The sequence below is a fragment of the Elgaria multicarinata genome, chromosome 18 (assembly GCF_023053635.1).
Source record: "Elgaria multicarinata webbii isolate HBS135686 ecotype San Diego chromosome 18, rElgMul1.1.pri, whole genome shotgun sequence".
Taxonomy (NCBI): domain Eukaryota; kingdom Metazoa; phylum Chordata; class Lepidosauria; order Squamata; family Anguidae; genus Elgaria; species Elgaria multicarinata.
This window is the reverse complement of record NC_086188.1, coordinates 17644365-17666560: the sequence shown is the minus strand read 5'-3', so window position 1 is coordinate 17666560 and position 22196 is coordinate 17644365. Positions and strand designations below refer to the sequence as shown.

At 46.5% G+C, this 22196-nt stretch overlaps 1 protein-coding gene across 1 annotated transcript in view; it reads right to left on the bottom strand.

Moving 5' to 3' along the window:
• The window catches only part of TBC1D10A (TBC1 domain family member 10A), a 45104-nt gene that overhangs the window by 9616 nt on the left and 13292 nt on the right, over positions 1–22196 (bottom strand). Inside the window, exons 2-4 of the mRNA XM_063144358.1 lie at positions 15118–15217; positions 3734–3841; positions 850–956 (exon numbers count right to left, since the gene is read on the bottom strand). Coding sequence (XP_063000428.1) covers positions 850–956; positions 3734–3841; positions 15118–15217 — 315 coding nt within the window. The remainder of the gene's footprint in view (positions 1–849; positions 957–3733; positions 3842–15117; positions 15218–22196) is intronic.

Below are 22196 nucleotides of genomic sequence, written 5' to 3'. Positions count from 1 at the left end.
GGCTGGACATCAGGAAAAACGTCCTGGCTGTTAGAGCAGTACGACAATGGAATCAGTTACCTAGGGAGGTTGTGGGCTCTCCCACACTAGAGGCCTTCAAGAGGCAGCTGGACAAGCATCTGTCAGGCATGCTTTAGGGTGGATTCCTGCATTGAGCAGGGGGTTGGACTAGATGGCCTTGTAGGCCCCTTCCAACTCCGCTATTCTATGATTCTATGATTCTATTTCTTTTATTGTGTTTATAAGTGATTTATGTTATGTTTTCATTTAGATTTTGTTGCATTTTGTCGCCTTGAGTTGCCATTCCATTTTCGTATCCTTGAGAGCCGCCTTGAACTATAGGAGGATTGGCAGGCCATACATATTTTAAAGAAAGAAATGCAAACAGACGGACGGCAGCAGCTGACCTCACCCGTCTTCCGAAAGGCAAGAACCACCAGCATATTTGCCCCAGGTAGTACTTTTCCTCCCTGCCCCAGACAATGTCTTCCTCCACCACAAGTATGACGGTTATTTCAGACATGCCCAGAGCTGCAGGTTTTTTGTATGCCAGGCCTCCCTAGGTGGCCAAGGCAACTTCAATAGCTGGCAAGGAGTTTCCTTTTAGTCCTTCCCATGCGGCCAAGGGGGTTGAGTGGCACAGAGGTTGCAGGTGCCAATGATGCCATGCTAGGCAACCTGCAACAAACACCTAAAGGAAAGCATTGAAGCTGGCCAGGCGCCAAACCCCAACGGGCAGCACTGGGCTGCCTCCACAAACACGGATCAGCCTGAGTTCAGGAAAAGACTAGTGATTCCACAGTAATACACAGAGCAAGAGAGAAGATGGAGAGGTGACATCCGGCTTACCCGTGGCCTCCACGAGCAACAAACATTTCGTGGAATGGAAACTGCCTGTGGAGATCGCGCTCAATCACATCCAGCCACTTGGGGTCTCCCGGTGCCACGTCCAGCTCCTGCGGATCAGACAGAGGCATCACTCCAGGGGACAACAGACATTTTTAAAAAAATTAATCTCAGTAGGATAGTTTCCTGCCAAGTTCCAAAGCCATCCACTCTTGTTTGGAAGGGCCGTTTCAGCATGAACCGAAGGGGAGGCCTACAGGTCCCTGAGCAGAGCACAGTCGACGACTACCCAACAAGAGTGAAATAAGCAAAACGAAGACAGGCTCTCAAATGAGAGGGAGGTGCTGACATGCTAGGCTCAAGGTTAGAAGATTGAAACTCACGCCATACCTGAAGAGGAGCAAATATGCCGCCAATTTGACACCGGAACAGCTGAAACACAATATCCCAAACCTGGAGGGAGATACTAGCTACCAAAGAGATCGTACGCCAGGGATGGGCAACGGTCCTCCAGCCAGGTGTTTCGGCCTACACCCTTCCATCACAGACACCAGTGGAGGGTGGTGGCTCAGATGTCGGCAGGGTGGTGAATCCGCTCCAGGCTTCAGTCAGAACTCTAAGGGAGCTCCTTTTCATTCTCCCAGCATTTTAACAGTCTATAAATAAATTTTAACTTGGTGTTTTAAATTTGTGATTTTGCATTGCTGCTGTTTTTATCTGGTTGAGCTTTTATATTGCATTTTATATTATGGTTTTATGCTGTTGTTTTATACTTTGAATGTTTTCAATTTTTGTGAACCGCCCAGAGAGCTCCAGCTATTGGGCGGTATAGAAATGTAATAAAATAAATAAATAAATAAATAAAACAGCACATCAGCTGAACTCCAAATCCATGTTTGGGTGCGACATCCATGGAATTGGTTATATGTTAATACAGAGTGGGAGGCAGCCTTGTAGTGGACTTTGCCCTTGAGAGACCCTGAAAATGAGCTGTTAGGCTCAGACCAGGAGCCAAACCAGGACGTTAAATGTTAAACGGAGGTTAGCATTTAAATGTGAAAGGTTAAACCCAATGGCCAGGCGCTCGCTTCCCCCTCTCTGCCAGAAAGAACCTGGGACTGGAGAGCAGAAGAGAAGCACACCCTGGCTTCTGCCAGGAGACCCCGGGCCTAAAGAACAAGAGCAAACATACCAGCAAAGGAAGATCAGCCGGGTCTGAAGTGCATTTCAATGGCTGCTTATAGCTCACCGTCTTGCTCTGACCTCAAACAACTGATCTCCCTCCTCTTTCTTTCCCTTTCCATGTGTGCACCACCCTGAGAAGTCAGAACAGGGCTCTTTCTCTGTCTTTGTAAGCGCGTGCCACATGGGGAGACAAATTCCAGTCTGAAAAGCGGGATAAAAATGCTGCAAACCAATAATAAAATGTTGAATGCAGCTTTGCATTTAATGTGCACTTAAAAATGCAAACAGCAGCTTTAGGAGACTGATTTTCAACAGCACCTCACTGGGTTCGAGCCCACAGGACCGTCTAATCCACTATCCTGGATCAGACGGCCCTGTTTAACCAACCACTAGAAAGCTCACACACAGGCCAGGAAGGTAACCGCTTCCTCCATTCAGCCCCCAAATCTACTGTGCAGACATAGAAATGCCACACACCAGTTTTATTTATGCATCATGGACCTCTCCTTTGTGAACTGGTAAACCCTATCTAAGCTGGGGCAGGAAGTATATTGGGCAGACCTCTGTGTGGTTTGCAATGGGTGGGCAAGGTTTTCTGATTCCAGTCTTGGACTAATCGCTTCTCTCGCTGCGTTCCTCATATGAAAAAAAATATGAGTATTTGACCCATTCTTTGCTAGCTACTGGAATTCATTGTGGTAGAATCCCTGATCTGCAGAACTCAAATGTCGGGAGACATGATAGCACACTTCAAATACTTGAAAGGTTGTCACACAGAGGAGGGCCAGGATCTCAACTCGATCCTCCCAGAGGGCAGGACATGGAATAATGGGCTCAAGTGACAGGAAGCCAGATTCCGGTTGGACGTCTGGAAAAACTTCCTGTTAGAGCAGTACGACAATGGAACCAATTACCTAGGGAGGTTGTGGGCTCTCCCACACTAGAGTCATTCAAGAGGCAGCTGGACAACCCTCTGTCGGGGATGCTTTAGGGTGGATTCCTGCATTGAGCGGGGGTTTGGACTCAATGGCCTTACAGGCCCTCTTCCAACTCTACTATTCTATGATTCTAGGGTTGCCTTTGAGCATGCCATGTACGGCTCACGGGGGTGCTGTCCATCATTTATTTTTTTTACTTACATCCCACTTCTTGACTAGTCCTCGAAGTGGCTTTCAATCTTTAGAAAACACAGCAGATACAAGAGCCACAGGCTCAAAAAACCCCAAAAGTAAGTGAGACAACCAGCTCCAGAAGCCAACATATTCCTTCCCACAGGGCCAATTATGTCAGTTGATCTCATCTGACCCTGTTTTCTTTGGGGGGGGGGAGAGGGAAGGGGGGAGTCCAACAAGAACAGGCCCTGGTCTCCTCTTTGCCTGCCCACCTTGCTCTTTACAGTGCCCCTGCTGCCTGCCCTCCAGACTCTGCTATTTTGCACCTGGCTCTGATCAGTGGACCTCAAGGTTCTAGCAAAACAAAACAGTGCAGAAGCCTGAAGCCGGCTCAATCCCGCTTTAAGCTACTGACAGTCACCACATCACGTTGAAGCAAACTCCTTCCCCGTTGCGTAAAGGAGTGCTTCCTTCGATCTATTCTGAACTTGCTGGTGATTAGCTTTCGTGAACAGCACTGCATTCTCGGCCTGGGCAAAAAATTAAAAGCTCCCCCGTTCTTTCCTCCTCTCCACCGCGGAGTGTCTTACATCAAATTTTCCAGCGTTCTGCTCCAACTTGACTTTGCCTCCCGAGAGGTACTGCCATGCCCGGCCCCGCAGAGACGGTGGGATCCCCTTCTGGCATCTCAGCCGGATCTGAAAAGGCAGAGAAGCCATCACAGAGATGTGACTTAGCCGCGCACATGCGCACCCAGAACATATGATGAACACACACACACACACACAAAGAAAGAAAGCAGAGCGAGGGATGTCAGCGGGTGAACAAGGGAAGCTGGAGTCCCTTCCCTTACTTCTTTGTCCTCTTTTTGTTCTCTTAAATTCATTAGGAAAACGTACAAATGCATAGGAAATACTAACTTCCATATAATACGTAAGCTACAAAACAAAGCACAGTTCCTTGTAATTGACCTAGTAAGACGCTGACGCAAATGAGTATTTGTCAAAACATGACACCATTAGCAGCACCATTTAACGAATCACAGAGAGAATTTGATACGTGATCAGTCGCAGGTCTCTCTGTAACACAAGTGACTTGAGAACCTGCGACAGGCCTCAGAGAAGCAGTTATTTAGGACCCACATTTTATTTAACCACTCACTTTTGCCAGGCTTAGATTCCGCCAGGTGGAGTGCATAAATCGACAAGTGCAACATACTTAAATGTTTGATACAGGCTGCATTGGAAAATCACACCAAACTCTGGTTTAGCAAAATGTGAATGAGCCTAGCTTCGCCCTGGGCTCACACATTCCCCTCTCTTCCTCTGGCATGGCTGCAAAGTGGAGCTGAGAAGTTTCTGCTTCTACATCCAATTAAGTACAGCTTGCTGTCTTGTATGAACATCAGAAGTGCCCTGCTGTATCAGACCAAGAGTCCATCTAGTCCAGCACTCTGTTCACACAGTGGCCCACCAGCCATCGGACAGGGACTAACAAAGCAGGACGTGGTGCAACAGCACCCTCCCACCCATGTTCCCCAGCAACTGGTGCACACAGGCTTACTGCCTCGAATACTGGAGATAGATGACAACCATCAGGGCTAGTAGCCATTGATAGCCTTTGCCTCCAGGAATTTATCCAACCCCCTTTTAAAGCCATCCAAACTGGTGGCCATCACTACATCTTGTTAATCTATAGTCAGTTTCAAAACAAGTCAACTTCAATCTGTGGTTTACAAAGCCGGCTTATTTAAACTAACCATACTTAAGATTAACCACAGATTGGCCCCATTCAGAAGACACCTTAAACCATGGCTTTAACCACGGTGGTTAAGCCAGAAAGACAGGCCGTGTTCAGAAGACGCTTTGAACTATGGCTTTAACCACAGTGAATAAGGCTTTTTGCGTTATTCAGCATGGTTAAAGTCATGGTTTAAGGTGTCTTCTCAACAGGGGAGGGGGCATTGTTGAGTTCAGACAACACAGCAAGCTATGGTTAATCAAAAGTGGATGTGAAAGCTTCCAAACTCCTCCCAGCTGCAGAGTAGAAGTTTGTGTGTCTAGGCATGGGGGGGGGGATGACGCTAGGGTTGTTCACATTCCATTAAAGCAGGGGTGCACGTGGACCTTACCTGCTCCTAGCGTGGCTCCTGAAGCCAGCAGGGCCCCACGCAATGATCAGTGGGCTTCAGGAGAAAAAAATCGCCCAAGATCACTTCTTTTCTCACTGCTAGTAGGGGCAGAGAAACAGCAATCTCAGTGGCAATCTCTAGGGAATGGGAGTGCCATTGACATCTGCATCCTCCACAAATTTGACTGATCCCATTTAAAGCCCTCCAAGTTGGTGGCCATCACTACATCTTGTGGTAGCAAATTCCACAGCTGAACCGTGTGCTCTGTGAAGTAGTACTTTCTTTTACCTGTCCTGAACCCCACCCATCACTCAGCTTCACTGATTACTCCAGGTTACAGCATTATGAGAAAACTTCCCTCTACCCACTTTTTCCACACTGTACATCATTTTATACACCTGTCATTTTAGGCCCCTCTTATTTGCCTTTTTTTCTAAGCTAAAACGCCTCCTAAGGAAATGTTTCCATGTGAGAGAAAGCCAAGCTGATTAAGACATGTCAGAACTTGATCATCCGTCTAAAAGGGGAGGCAGGATTAGGGAAGTGTTTGAAATAGTGAAATGGTTGGACGTGGATCACAGCTTAAGTTGTTCAAGCTTTTCACGCATATAAGATGCAATATCATTTTATTATCTGTGTAATGTAATTATTACACTAGGCTTAATATAGGTTTTTAAAAATAAATAAAAAATGATCTAAGCCATCTTGTATCTCAGGCTTCCCCAACCTGGTGCCCTCCAGAGGCTATCAACTTCAACAACCATCAGCCCCAACCCACATGACCAATAGTCAGCAATGCTGGGGTGTGTGGCCAAAAACACCCAGCAGGCACCAGGTTGGAGAAGGCTGATGGAAATGATTTTGATAGAAAGGCAGGAGAGAGAGAGAGAGAGAGAGAGAGAGAGTGTATCTGTATCTATATCTATATATCAGTTTTTGCACATTTGGTCTCCAGAAGGCAAGAAATGGCAAAGTAGCATCTAAAAAAGAGCCAACATGTACACAATCACACTTGCTCTTCCTAAGAGAAATTACGTTCCTTGAACTATTAGAAATACAAGTTTGATCCTACTCTTGTTTTGCTGGGAATTTTCTTCAGATAGGCAACCTCTCTGGAATCCAGAAGTTCACCTAATCTGCTGACGGCTAGAAGGGGGGGAAAATCCCATCTTTTGCTGACAATTGTCTCAGTCAAGCAGACAAACTGGGCTTAAGAGAAGAGGGGAAATTCCTGGATCAAAGGAGGAGGCACTTAGCGGCCCACCCGACGGCTTAAGGCAGCCTTGCTAAATACTTCTCCTAATCCTCCTCTGCTATGGGATGGCTGTGGGCCCAAGCAGCTGTGTGAAAAAGTTGGAAGAACTTTTTTTTTAAAAAAGGCGTTTCATACTCCACATAATCAACAATTATGAGGCCAGCTGTGCTGTAGTGTTTCATCTCCTGCCCTCCACCCCTTTCAATGTTCTTAATAATCATGTTTTTACTTCCGAAGCCATCAGGGGTCCGATTTACCACTATTAAAATTAATGGGAAAGCGAAACAATTTATGGATTAGATTTGTACCCTGCCTTTCTACCAAGAAAAGCGACACTCAAGGTGCCCACCAAACACTTAGGCTAATCAGAGGGCATGTCTACACCAGCCCTATATCCTAGGATCATCCTGGGATCCTTCCTGTGCATCCAAATGCCACACAGGGGGTCCTGGGAGTAGGCAGGCATTCTCCTTCCATTTTCCTGGGATAACTCTTAGGTGTAGAAAGGGTCAGAGTCTGTTCTATAACCACCAACTTCTCAAATTAGGCTAGGAAAAGCTTTAGCTGTTTGCCTGTGCTATAAATTGCATTTTAATGTACTTATCCCATTTCTACCTTTAGAAAAAATAAATAAGCTGTGTGTAAAAAAGAAAGAAAAAAGAATCACACGAGTACTTTTTACCCTAGGGGATTAATTCTGATCCGAATTGGCTTTATCTTGACACAGGAGTTACTCTCATAATGTAAGTTTACAAAATTGTTTTCTTATTTGTAATGTTCTACTGCGGAATAAATCCTATTAGACGATTGGGGTGCATTGAAGCCCTTCCATTATTTACTACGTGCCCAAGGAATGGGTTTTTTTTCTACTTTCTCTTCTGCTGTGGGGTCCAATGTACTCAAATAATTTGCTTGCTAGACCACAGATGGACAGAACCTAGATCTCCAGATGTTTTGAATGTCAACTCCCAGCATTCCTGACCATTGGCCAGGCTGGCAGGGGCTTTTGGGAGTTGAAGTCCCAAACAACTGGAAATCTACATTCTGTGTTAGATTATGTTTTTAGAATACAATACCAATAAAATCTATTTCTTCTGTTTTAATTGGAGTCATTTTGAAATTAAATTATAACCTTTATTTCCAGCTAGGACTTTTCCAGGAGTCTGTTGTACCCCAATAGCAGATTGATGCTTTTAAAAAAAGTGGTTTAGGACTAAAGGATGTAGGAATTTGCACTTTATTTCTAAATAGAGGGTCTTTCTTACTTTGCCCACTGCCAGATGCGTACAGGTTACGCACAGGACCAAACTAGCGGAAGGATGCATTCAGGTGTGTCACAGGCACATTAGAGCTGTCCCCTAAGAAAATATAATGGGGTCCCTTCAGAAGGCACTCCAGTGGGGCAAGGCATGCTGGGATGTGGGCGGGAGAGGAAACAAATCGAGTCCGAGGCGACATTCATGGGAAGGAACCGGAAATTGCTGGGAAAGCGTAAGAGAAACGTGAAGCTCTGGGGAAGACTGAGGAGTCAGCAGTCTAGGCAGGGCCTTGTTTCTACAGTCCACGTCAACGAGAGGCAGCAGCAGACAGTTCGCTCTACGCTCCCCCACCCCTTCCTCTGATGTCTGTGGGAAAAGGCAGCTTTCACTGCAAACACCAAGGGCAGTTTTGGAGGCAAACGCCCGCTTCCTGCCAGGCAACACTCTCCCTTCATGATCTCTGTGCGTGTGTGTGTGTGTGTGTGTACACACAGACACACACACAAACAGAAGAAGCCAGGGACGCCACACACACTGAGGAACGGACGGCCTCGGCCTGCAGGAACGAGAGACAGCCTTTGGAAATCCTCTGGCGTGGGGGCCTGGAGGGAGCACCTCAAGCTCCCAGTTTCGGCCCACCCTGGCAGGCCACAGAGCTGACTGGGCTTGCCACGAGGCTGGCAGGCTGGCAGAACACGCACCAGCGGGGCGCCCTGCCAACTCTTCACTCTCGAAGGGGAAGTGCCTGGCGCGGTCTCAGAAACCGACATGGGAAACGGTCCGGAGCTCCAGCCGCGAGGCCTCCGTGCGCCACGCAACGCCTTTGGCACTGCACCCATGCCGAGGATTTAAGCAGGATTAGGCACAATTGACCCATGTTGCGGAGTCTGGCTGCCTCTACTTGCTGAATACAAGTTACTATGCAGAAAAACAGAGGCAGAGGAAAGGAAAAAATTGGAATAGGATATGCAAAACCTTTTTATATAGCCTATCCAAGCATTCCAGGCAAGACAGGTTTCTCGGTGGACATTCTTATGCAACTTTGTACTCTATCTCCCCCCACCCCCTGGCAAATTTTAAACAGAACAGGTGGGGGGGGGGAGCAAGGAGGTTCGGGTAGGCCTGTACTGCAAGTTAAGGAACACAGTGTCTATTTCAAAATTCAATACCTGAGACAAATACTAAAGCAACCTGGCTTCTTTTGCTTTTAAAACAAGTTGCTGGTCCCCATGGTTGCAGGGAAAAGAATAGAAACCAAGGAAGTTCCTGGACGGGCCTCCTGCACCCTGGAGTGGGGAGGCTGTGCCCTTCCAGGCATTGTTGGACTACAACTCCCATCAGCCCCAGCCAGCAGGGCCAATCGTCAGAGATGATGGGAGTTGGGATCTAACATCTTGGCGGTGCCAGGTTCCCCAGCCCCGCCATAGAAGCTACTGGTCTGCGCCCTACATGTTTGGGCAAGTCATACCAGTTGCATGTGTGCAAGCCAACACACTGGGTCTCTATCAGGTTGGTTCCACTTTCCCTGCGGTGGCACCAACCCGACTGTGGAATGCGCTCCCCTTAGAGGCCCGATTGGCGCCAACATTGATTTCATTTCGACGTCCAGTAAAAACATGGCTTTATAACAAAGCCTTTGATGGTTAAGCTCACTGGCACATTGTTTTAACTGTATCTATTGCTTTTAAATTACATATTGTTTTAACTTGGATCATGGTTTAATTTGTTTTTAACTATGTATATTTATTGTTTTATACTGTATGTTTTTATCTGTACGCCGCCCTGAGATCTTAGTGATATAGGGAGGGATATAACTATTTTAAATAAATAAATAAATAAATAAGTATTCGTTTTCTAGCTACATACACTTTTTTGGTATGGTTTTTATCCTTTCATGTTGCCCTGAGCGGGTTTTGCCCTTAAGGGCAGCCTAAAAATAATTTTAAGTGTTTAAAAACACTTCCCTCACTTGGATCATACCGGGGGGGGGGGGGAGGGTTCTTCAGCCTACTCCACTCCAATTCCTTTTGGGCTGTCTCAAAGCAGATTCTTCTCCTGCGTGTAAATGTAACTCAACCTTATTGTATGTTTCTCCAAGTGGGATTTGGTGTCTCCCTCCTCGTTGCTTTTCCACTGAGCGGTGTCAATGGTTTTCCAAAAGCGGGTGTCTACACGCCAGAAAGATTATAGCTACTTCTGCGGTCACAGACACCACACCATGCTCTGTGCTTAAATGGGGCTTCTGCAGCAGGCAGCTGCCAGCCAATGACTCCCTGGAGCAGAAAAACAGGCGTAGGCCTGCACCCCCACCCACCCCACCCACCCCAAAGCATTGGGAGCGCTCAAAACACTGACTGAGCAATGCTATCCAGCTTGGCGATTTCAGAGGCAGGAAGGAAACGGAGACAGGAGGAGCTGAACTGGATGCGGCTTGTCCAACCCAAGCTCCAGCGGATCGGAAATCAGATGGATTCTGGATCCAGCTCTGCAAAGGCGGAGGTGGGGGGGGAGGGAGGGAAGAGGACCCAAATGCACAGCAGAACAAGGACACCGGGGATTCCTGGGTACAGAAGCGGAGTAACCACAAAGACTGTATGTTTAAGCAAACCCAGCTTGTGGGGCCGAGGCCAGGCATGAAGGGGCTCCCCAGAAACAGGAAATTCTTAATCTAGCCACAGTTACTTTTGACGTATTTGATCTTGCTTTAGTATTTTAATTTCTATTTACTATTTTTCTAAGTTGGGCCACAAGAGAGAGACTGGAGGACCTACGAAGGATCTTATGGCTATGCTCTCCTGACGAAGTATCTTGATCCTTCGCAGTGTTCCCTGCACGCCTATGGATTTCTTGTGAGGTTGATCCACTACTCGAGAGAGCTTTATTACTGCCTACAGCTTCACTTGATCAGGAGTAAGCAGGCTGACCAAAAAGATTGCTGTGAACCAGGTGAACTACCATGAAAACAGTGGTTCTGTCCACACCACTATGAACACAGTGCCTCTGCCCACCAGCAATGCTAAACCATAATTTGGCATCTACATGAGCCACTTTGGGTTCTTGCTCTCCAATGCAGGCTAAGGCTTCTCTGTCCTCTCAGGAAGCTTAGGGTTATGTTTTCAGTATTTATTATCTACTAGTCTAGTCCCCGGGACGCAGCTTTAAGACTTACACCTCATGGCGGTTTTAGTTCCTCTATTTGTATTATTTATTTATTTAGAACATTTATATACCGCTCCCCATTGAAAAATTTCGGAGCGGTGTACAAGATAAAATGAAAATAAAAACAGAATAAAACAGTTAAAACAAAATTTAAAAGAAGCAAAAACAGATTCAAGGCTGCATATTAAAGAAAGGCTTCTTGGAATAAAGATGTTTTCAGGAGGCGCCGAAAGGAGTACAAGGTTGGCGCCTGCCTGACCTCCAGAGGCAGGAAATTCCACAAGAGGGGGGCCACCACACTGAAGGCTCTTCCCCTGGTGGACTCCAATCGGAGGATGGATCTATGTGGAACCACCAGGAGCAGGCCCTCGGATGACCTCAGTGACCGGGCAGGTTGGTAGGGGAGAAGACGCTCTCTCAGGTATCCTGGTCCCAAGTTGTTTAGGGCTTTGTACACAAGTACAAGAACCTTAAACCTGGCCCGGTAGTGAATAGGCAGCCAGCGCAGTTCCTTCAGCAGAGGAGTTATATTTGTATTCCATTTTATGCTGTGTTGCTATGTCTATTGATTTTATGCCATGTTTTAGTATTATGTTATTTTATCTATATTGTTTTATTATTTTGAATTGAACTACAACGCCTAGAGAAATCTATTTTATGAAGCACTGAAACAAATATAATAAAACCCAAGACTGCAGACCACAGAGCTTGAAGGCGATGTTTGGGTAGTTCAGATGGCAAACCATGGCTTGCATTAAACAAGAAGCAACTGAATATGAGCGCATTGAGGTGGGTGGGAGTTCATGACCTGCAGTATGTCTCCATTGTAAGAACAACGTTATGTCTCAATGAACCTAGTAGGTCTTAGACATTGTCTTCCCATCCCTTTCTATCATATGGGGATAATACGGTCATACCTGACAGGGCTATTTTCAGAACTGAGATAACCCAGAAGTGCTATATAAATGCTAAATAAATAACAGATCCCGCACAGAGAGAGGGGTGAGAGCCACTGATCTTGACAGGGATGGCATTTTTTTGCATGCATACACAGAATCGAGAGGCTGGCCTGAATCCAGAGACTGTTATCTTGGGATAAATCGACAGTATAAATGGGCCCCATTCGAAACAAAAGGACAACCTGGGATTCCCAGCCTGGGTATAGAAGGGAGTTGATTCAGAATAAGCACTGCTGATCCGACTGGATTCCTTTCCAAGTCTTGGCTGCAGACACAACAATTCCCAGCAAGGTCTGTGGGGTGGACAAGTGAGGGCAGTGCTAAGAGGACTTTGTGGACGCAGGCAGGCAGGGGAATACACCACAAACGCTGAACCCACATCCTGAGGAGCAGCAGGAAGCCTGTTGCAGACGGCAGCAGTTAAGGCTGCCTTCAGACAAGAAGCAGAGACACAGAAACACAGGTTGTGGCAAGGCAAGGCACAGCACCCCTCTGGTGATGCATCTTTATTACAGGCATATGCAACAAAGAACCTCAATTAAGCAAGAGGGCTGAAATGCAGAATTTTCTGCGTTGCTAGTCGAAAATGACCACCGGGTAACACGGATCAGCCAGCCCCAACCAGGAAAGCACACCCAAATACAGCATACTGATTTTGCTTCCCTCATAGGATTGATTCCTATTGCGAATGTTGCTTTTTAAAGCTGCGGGACGTTATGGCAAGGGCTGGGATGACACAGCAAAGGAAGGGTCAGTAGGAACAGTGGAACAAGCCAGGCGGTGATTCTGGACCCATTGGCCCCTGTGCTGCCATTCAACTGCTGGACAGGGTGGATTTTAGAACAAAGCAAAAACTATTTGCAAAGCACTTGCAAGTGTTCAAGGCTCATCACACGCACTGATATGAAGCCGAGAGAATGTGGTTTGCCTATGGCCACCTCATGAGCTCATAGCACAGGCGAGATTCAAACTGGTGACTCCCTCATCCATGTCTCTTAGCCAGTGTGCTACACCAGCTGTGGTTGTTTGTTTGATTTTATGGCGGATTTTGTTTTTAAGAACTAGCAAATGGATCCGGCTTTGGACAGGTTGGAATAGCCCTTAGTTTAACAGAGCAACGCCCTCAAGAAAGCTCACACAGTTGTCAAGAGTTGCACACATTGTGGCCGCCTGTCTGAGCGATGTCCGCTGGCACCCCTAGGCATGACCCCAGCTGTAGTGCACCCCTATAATTCCCCTGAGAGAGGGGTCTATCCACTCTATTCCCCTGAGGAGAGGCTGCCACAGGGAAGTCTGCCCCTACAGAATGAAAATATTACTGCCGCTTTCAACCGCAGAGACACAATTAAATTCATCAAATTTAATAAATGCATTTCAAAAACAAAATAACCCTGAGCTGCACAGCCCTGGGGGGCCTTTCGCATGCATGCCAAGTTTCAGGTGTCTACGTTTCACTTCCTTGGTGTTATAGCACTGACAGAGAGATACAAATCCTCTTTTATTATTATTATTAATAAGTTTGTTATGTTGAACATTGCTTTTTAAAAACAACTCGGTTTAATACGAAATCAGATTGCACTTTAAATTCGACACCTCTTAAAAACCCAATATGTGATCCATCACTGAATTAGACCTCGCTTTTTCTCCATAGACAAAAATAGGAAACTTCTGAGGCAATAATAATATGATGTAATAGATTGTGGATGGTACCAAAGTTGTGAATATTTGTAACAGCCCTCCTCAATCTAGCGCCTATGCTGGACTACAACTCCCATCACCCAGCCACACAAATACTGGGTATGTTGGCTGGGTATGATAGGTGTAATAGTCCAACACATCTGGAAGGCACCAGGTTAAGGAAGGCTGATTTAAACATGGCCATTTGTTTTTTAGGAAGTTTAGTTGGACATAAGTTTAGTTGGACATTTTGTTTTTCTGGCTTTTTAAAAGCTCATGCATTAGAGCATTTTGTTCCCAGCCTTTTGTATCTTACCTCTCACCAATCGTTCTATCAAAGAACCTGGGTCAAAGAAACAAAAAACCCACTTTTTTCACCCCGAGAAAGACATTTGTTTACAGGCATTTTGTTATTATATTTATCATCTACTGTAAGCTTTAAGGACACTAAAGAATGTAGTGGTATTGCTGCGAGTAAATTGCATTGCTAACAAAAATATTAATGTTATTAGCAGTTGAAAATTGTAGTAATACTGTTGCGTATAAATCTTAGTGCTATGGTAATGGTAAAACGCAAAGGTAATACATAAAATGTCACAGTAGTATTATTGGGAATAAATGTTATTGCTATGACTAAACCACGAACAAACCAACAAAAACAGTAATTACTAGTAGTTTTAAAAGGTCACTACTAGTATGCCAAAAGATGGATAATCTGCGACAGGCAGGAGACAACGCGTCACTCTTACAGGTGGGTATATATGCCTGCCCGAGACCTTAGATCTGTTGGAGGAGCCCTTCTCCGCATCCCACAAATGCAACGTATACGTTATGATGGGACAAGGGAGAGGGCCTTCTCCGCTGTGGCACCCCGACTGTGGAATGCCCTCCCCTTGGAGGCTCAATTCTGATTTTATTTCGACGCCAAGTAAAAACATGGCTTTTTAACAACGCCTTTGATGGTTAAACTCACTGGCACATTGTTTTAACTGTTTAATTGCTTTCACTGCTTTGAAATTATATATTGTTTCAACTTGTTCATGGTTTAATTTGTTTTTAACTCTGCATATTTATTGTTTTATACTGTATGCTTTTATCTGTACGCCACTCTGAGATCTTAATGATATAGGGCGGGATATAAATGTTTTAAATAAATAAATAAATTTAAATAAATAAATATGGGGATAGAGGGAAAGCGAGGTCTTAGCAATCGTTATGAAATTGTTCCGCGTCCCACCTAGACAGCTTCTGCGTCCCACTGGTTGAGATGACCACTACACTGGAGCACCATCACAGCTTGAGCCGACTTTAAGCCCAGTGTCTTTCAAACACTGTCTGCCTTCCGACACTCCAGCCTCAGCGCTCCCCAGCCACCGGGCAGCACGTAACACAGAGCAAAGCCGAATCATGCAAGAAGCCTTGCGCAGAAACAACGTCCATAAAGACGGAGAGAAGAATGACGTCGGAGCAGCCTGAGCCCACACGCTTTAGGAGCGAGAAGGTGAAATGGCAGCAGTGGCCGCCAGACCCTCACCTTTTTGTGCTTCTTCGCCATCCATTTGTCCCAGTTGTTAAGCATATCCAGCCACTTGGACTCCCTCTGCCTCAGCACCTCCAGGGGCACCTCCTCCAGCCTAGGAAGGAGAAGGAAACAGACCCGTTTACTTGACTGAAGAGAGTCATCCTCCATCCGAAACAAGCGTTGCTCTAGGGATACGCTAAACCAGCCATCTCCAGACAGGTCCCCTCCAGATACTGCTAGGCTCTATCAGCCACAGCCAGCATGGGCAACACTCAGGATGATAGCAGTTGTGGTCCAAAACATCCAGAGAGCACCAGATTGGGGAAGGATGGACTATGCTCTCTTTCCTGTTTGGCCTTAGGCCGATGCTGGCAGGCAGCATGCTGTTGATATTTATTTATTGATTACATTTACATACCGCCCCATAGCCGAAGCTCTCTGGGCGGTATACAACAGTTAAAAACAGTGAACATTAAAAGCAAATATACAAAAATTTTAAAACATAAAAACAGCAATATCATTTAAAACAGCGGTCCCCAACCTTTTTGGCACCAGGGACCGGTTTTGTGGAAGACAATTTTTCCACGGACTGGGGGTGGGGGGTTGAGGGGATGGTTTTGGGAAGCCACGCCCCCCGCCCCCCCCCTCCAGCATCCTGGCTTCACTTCGGCTGGGCAGGCAAGATGGCGCCCTGCACCCAGGTACGCTGGGGTGGGGGTGGGTGGGTGAAAGCAGCTCACCTGCGCGGCCTGGTTCCTAACAGGCCACAGACCGGTACTGGTCCGTGGCCCGGGGGTTGGGGACCCCTGATTTAAAACACTTCCTAGCCAAACAGAATAGATTCTCTCTCCAAAGGCATTGATTTAATCAGCACCTAGGTTATCGATTTCAGGCGATGCAGGAAGGAGATCTGGGAAGAGACCCAGATTGTACATACAGGATGTCCACCCCAATGTCACAGACCACCACCAGGGTCTCCAACGTGGTGCCCTTGAGGAGCGATGTGCCTACAGAACCTCTTTTGCTGCCTGCCAGGCTCCCTGACCCTTCTGATTTTTTATTTTATTTACAGTTTGGCTTGGTTTTTAATTAAGAAAGAATGTTTTACCTGGGAGGCTGGCCTCCAGCACCATCTTTATTTGGATTCAAAGGAGTGGTTTTGTGCTTCGGAGCTCAGATGCCACCCCTGCCTTGTGCTCGGTTTCTTGGGCAGGATAGTTTTCTTTTAGCCCCACCAGTTTGCCATCTGGGAAATGGGTGCTTCATCACTGGCCACGCCCACCATGGCAGCCATTTTGCAAAGGCACCCACAACACATAAAATTCCAGAGGTGCCCACTGACGCAAAATGGTTAGGTTCCTCTGTATCAGACTGCACACAAAAGCTTAGGGCACCACCATTTCCCAAACTTCCCTTCCCATAAATGATCTTTTGGAGGCACATATCACTTTTACACCCACAAAGGATTACTCTCAGAGTGCACAAGAGGGAGGCAAGCTGAAAGCATACAGAGATGCACGCCTGAACGCTGAGCAATTCTGGTGTGCCAGGAGCAGCTGAATGATCCAAGAAAACCAAGGCAGGAGGATATGATAGAACCGTTCTCCCCTCCAGCAGAGGAAACAAGGCCAAGAGCAGTGATTTACGCAGAGATATGTTGCACAGCCCCTTCGGTGTGCAGATAACCCTGAGTTCACAAAAGCCCCCCCGGTATCAGTTTATCATAGGGACGCAGCGGTGCACCCCACCAGCTTAGTGAGGACTGGCCGAGGGAAAGTGCAGCTGAGCGACGTCAGCAGGTTGAGAACGGGCTTGTGAGGGGAGAAAGTGGCCTACGAGGTAGGGAAAACGATCTAGAATAGGCAAGAGGTGAGAAGCACCAGGCTGAGGGGAAGGTGTATGTTAGAGACTAAGGAGGGCTGAGGGAAAGATGGCCAGGAAACAGTTAATTGGTTGCATTGATACGGTTTTAGCAACTAAACATTTCCCCGACCACAGAAGCCTTTCACAGTTTCTCCCCAATTAGTTTATCTATTATAATACTTTTATACCTCTTGACATCTTAAAAACTTAAAATGAAATGCAAGGTAACAAGATATTGTTAAATACTTAAATATTAAACTGTTAAAAACATTACAGCACCAAAAACAATAAAACAGGGCAGGAGCAGAGACCCTTACAAGCCATGAAAGCGTGTGTGAACAAGGGCGGTTTCAAGAGGCGTTTAAAACTAACCACCGGGTCCTGCCTCTCAAAACTCATGATGGAGGAGTATTTCCCCCATCCCCAAATGAGGAGCATCTCACAGAGACCAAGGGAGTACCGGATCTCCGCTTCTCCCAATTTCCCCGAGGGCTCATTTAATCTCTGTCCTGTCCTTACTTAAGGGAAGCTGAAGCAGGGGAGGGCAGAAGGTATATATCCTATACTGATGGGTCACCGGCCACCTTCTGGCACATCACCTAGTGGTTTGCTGGTCGCTGGGATCCTGGCAAAGATGGACTTTGGTCTAATTCAGCAATGTATTTACGTTCCTCACCAGGAGTGCAACCTCAGGAAAGGTTAACAAAGAAGACGCAAATAGAATACACACATTTTGCTCAGTTAAACACCCATTAATCTTTGTAATCCGCCCAGAGAGCTTCGGCTATGGGGCGGTATATAAATGTAATAAATAATAATGATGATGATAATAATAATAGGATTGTTGTTGTTATTATTATTAATGAATTTGTATACCGACCCATAGCCAAAACTCTCTGGGCAGTTTACATAATATTAAGACACTTTAAAAGAATATGCAAACATTAAAAACCACAAAAAACATACAATATACACATACATTTAAACCACTATAACAACTTTAAAAACTATGAGCCTAAAAAACAGACCCAGGCTCATTTCGTATTGTTAAATGCCTGGGAGAAGAAAAAAGTCTTGCTCTGGCATGGAAAAAATAGCAATGCCGGCGCCAGGCAGGCCTCATCAGGGAGATTGTTCCACAGCTGGGGGGGGCACCACAAAGAAGGCCCTCTCTCTTGTTGCTGTCCTCCGAGCTTCCCTCAGAGTAGGCACCTGGAGGAGGTCCTTAGATGTTGAACGCTATTTGGTTAACAGTAGCGTACCAGGTGCTGACTAAACCAGACTCTGCTTATATAATAGAGATAATATGCACACAAAGGTACCTAAAGAGTACCTTTAGAGTATCATCTAAAGCAGTGGTTCTCAACCTTCCTAATGCCGCGACCCTTTAATACAGTTCCTCATGTTGTGGTGACCCCCAAACATAAAATTATTTTCGTCGCTACTTCATAACTGTAATTTTGCTACTGTTATGAATCGTAATGTAAATATCTGATATGCAGGATGTATTTTCATTGTTACAAATTGAACATAATTAAAGCATAGTGATTAATCACAAAACAATATGTAATTATACATATTTGTCAACACGCCGGGCACTCGTATGTGGACGTATCTGCATGTGGGCGGACCCTCCTGGAGACGGATAGAGGAGCGGTGTCTCGGTTCCTAAGACCATCAGAAATATGTGTTTTCCGATGGTCTTAGGCGACCCCTGTGAAAGGGTCGTTCGACCCCCAAAGGGGTCGCGACCCACAGGTTGAGAACCGCTGGTCTAAAGGTACCTAAAGGTCTAAGTACCTTTAGACGATACTCTGCTTCTCTACATCTCCTATGCAGTTGTCACGGATCAAACGTCTTCTGCTGAAGAGATCTCTGAATCATTCTCTACCAATATGCAGATTAGGAATTTGCATGCTGAGAATGAAGCAGCAACATTAGGGTATATCCACCCTAATGACTTAACTGTTTTAATAATAATCTCTCTCCCCAGGGAATCCTGGGAATTGTGGTTTTGAGTATGCAGAGATTTGGGGGGTAAGCTGTGCCTCCCAAACCACAATTCCCAGGATTCCTTGGGGAAGTCTTAACTGTTAGAGTGGTATAAAGCCAACTTCAGCCATGATTCTGAGAGTGGGGTTGGAGGTCCTCAGGCTTTCAGTCTGCCCCCGTTTCCTTCAATGACACCTTGCATCATAAATTGAGATATGCAGGAGCTACAGCCCCTTCCATGCTACATGGTGCCATATGTGTGGGGCTTCCCACAAGTGAGCAAAGCCATGTTTAAGCAGTTACCCAGGCTAAGCAAGAAGGTAGCACTAGTTTATATACAGCAAATCAGCTGCAGGCAAAGCTTTTAGAAGCTGGGCCGGAAGATCAGGAGAAGGCAGGAAGCAGACAGAATGAACGTGCCTGCCTCAGAGCTAAGCCAAGCAGAGAAAGTGGGAACCAGCGGATGTGTACACTTATGGAATTGATAGCACTGAGAAAGCCACAGTCCAGTTCTCCCGTTCCCGGCCTCTCATAAATACAGAAGAGCAGCAGAAAGGAAAGGCCAGCACAGGCTACATTATGAAGCATCCTCATGTTTGGAAACAACCCACAGGATGCTTAGAGGAGGAAGCTGGCTCTGTACTGACAGTTCAATGGTTTCCTTTAAGCCAGGGGTGCAGGACCTCCGGCCCCGGGGCCAAATCCGGTCCTCCTGTAGTCTCAAGCTGGTCCGCTGGTATTCCCTAGATGGCCACACCCACAGGGATTTCTCATCTTTGGCACAGTTTTTCCCTATTCTAAAAGGTTGAAATGTTTCTCTTAAGGCTTAGTTACCGACAGTCAAAGCTTTAAGCGACGCTATGCTGGGATTTCTAGTATTTTGGCCCCACCCCACTGGAATGCAGCCCCCCACCTCCAAAATGGAATTCAGACCTTGGGATGAAAGAGGCCCAACACCGCTGCTTCAAGCAATGCAAAGTAACTCTGCAGCCAAGCTATACTGGACGAGCTCAGATTTCACACGCAGACCATTTCTTCAAGTTTACAAGGGCTACAATATGCACAGTTGGGCAAGGATGACTTCACACAGCATCCTCCAGGACTTGAGTCTCACTTTCCCCAAAGGGCATGACAAGAGGGGGAGCCTGGCAGAGGTCCTGCCGATGTAGCCGGCAGGACCGGCTACATCGGCAGCCGGGGGGGGGGGGGAGAGAGAACCCAGCACGACATGGCTGGGCAGGATACAGGAGATGATGCCTCGCTTCTTACCTCCAGTCACAGAACTGTTCTGGGAGAAAAGAGATGGGAAGAGTTCAGATCCTCCCATGGTTAGATTTGACTCACCCTCCACTGCCCCCCCTCCCCCTTTACAGGGAATCAGCAGTGACCTGATTTTGACACAGAAGCCTGCTGCTGTAACATCTCATTTGGCCTTAAATTGTCTCAGAAAACATACTTGAAATCCTCCCGAGAAGTGGAGATTTTTCCACGACATGGTTCCAATCCAGATGCCATCCCATGTGCCTCCAGCCATGAGGCAGCAGCCAAAACCTGTAGTCCAAAACATCTGGAGGGCACCAGGATGGGGAAAGCTGGTTTAATGTGAGTCCTTCAAGTGCTATATCCCAAGGTTTCTAGGAAGATTTTAAAGCAGCTTTCCCCAACCTGGTGCCTAACACATCTGGAGGCTTCCAGGTCAAGGAAGGCTGTTCTAAAGGTTTCCAGATTTTCCTGGCTCCTGTTGAGCACATAGTATCAAGCTCCAGAGCCTACATCGGCTGTTTTCTCAGTGTAAACTGAACGAGTGTTCCAGTATATTTACCTCTGAGGGGTCAGGCCTGTATATACGGGGCGGGGTGGGGTGAAGGAAGAGGCCTGAAATCTTTAATCCAAGACCACGGTTTCGTGTTTGGAACGGGATCAACTGCTTGAGGCTCTGCCTGAAGAAGCCTTTGTGTACCACTACGATCAGGCTAGACAACTAATCAGGAGTCCAGGGGGTGCTGGACAAGGTCCCCTTTGTTTTCATACAGGGGCTGGATGGAAAAAGCGCTGTGCAGAACTTCACAGAGCAGTCTGAAATCGGCAGGCACATATTCCCAGTGGCTTTCTGGCCGTCTGACGGAATTAGAGTAACTCTGGCTGCTCCCGGTCTCTTCAGCTCCATCTTTGCTGTCCTTTGGCCAGCAGGAAAAGATGTTCTTGTTCAGACATGCTTGGGCTTTTAAGCCAACGCTGAAGTAGGTTTTAACTTCACGGGTGTCATCGATTTCTTTTCTACGGATGCATTTTTAGCTGCTTTGCTTTTAAGTTTTAATTCCAATTTTGCATTTTATCTTGTATTTCACGGCTTGTCAGCCACCTTGAGCCCTATTTGTCATGGAAAGTGGCATATAAAATTTAACAAACAGCAGATGGCAAGATTGAATCTAAGCACATTGCTCCATGTGGGCTTAAACTGTGCCAACGCCATCAAAAGTGGCTGCCACAACACTCCTCCGTGCCTGCAGTGGTGGAGCTAAAGCTAACCTGGTTGACCCAGCCTTTAACCACCACTTCATCCCGCTGGAAAGAGAGCTAGAGCAGAGGCTATGGGACAAGAGTCAAGAAGCAGCAAAGTCACCATTTTACTTCTTGCCTCTGCCAGCCATTGGCCTCAGGCAAACCATTATTCTCTCAGCCTCAGTGCACACACTCTCACCTCTGCAATTCAGGAATAATAATGATCTACCTTATGAAGGGGATGCTGGACTGAATCTCCCCATAGGGTCGACGGGAGTTGCAGTCCAACAACATCTGAATGGCCACCAGTTGCCCACTGAATTAAGGTATTACAACAACTGGAAGAAGAGCACAGTCTGGTGTAGGCTGCCTGCGGTGGCAGGAAGAGGTATTTAATCCCGCATCTTCATCAGTAGGACAGCTAATCCTTTAATCCACCACAGTAGCATTCACGTGGGTTTGTGGTAAAGGTACATGGGATGTGAACGCGAAAAGGGCCTCCTTCGCTACTCATGTCCGGATTCATTTGCTTTAACTTTCCTGCAAGTAAGGAACCATATGTTTCTCATTTCCTCTCCTCCACCCCACCCACCCTAGATAACCATGCTGGGGCTAACCACCATTTGTTGGGCTCATGCATCTCTTTCTTTCCATTGCAGTTCATCGTTCGTCATATGGGGCAAGCTAAGAAAAAATGCCAACTCTCTCTCTGAAGAGATCTGAAGTCAGTTGTA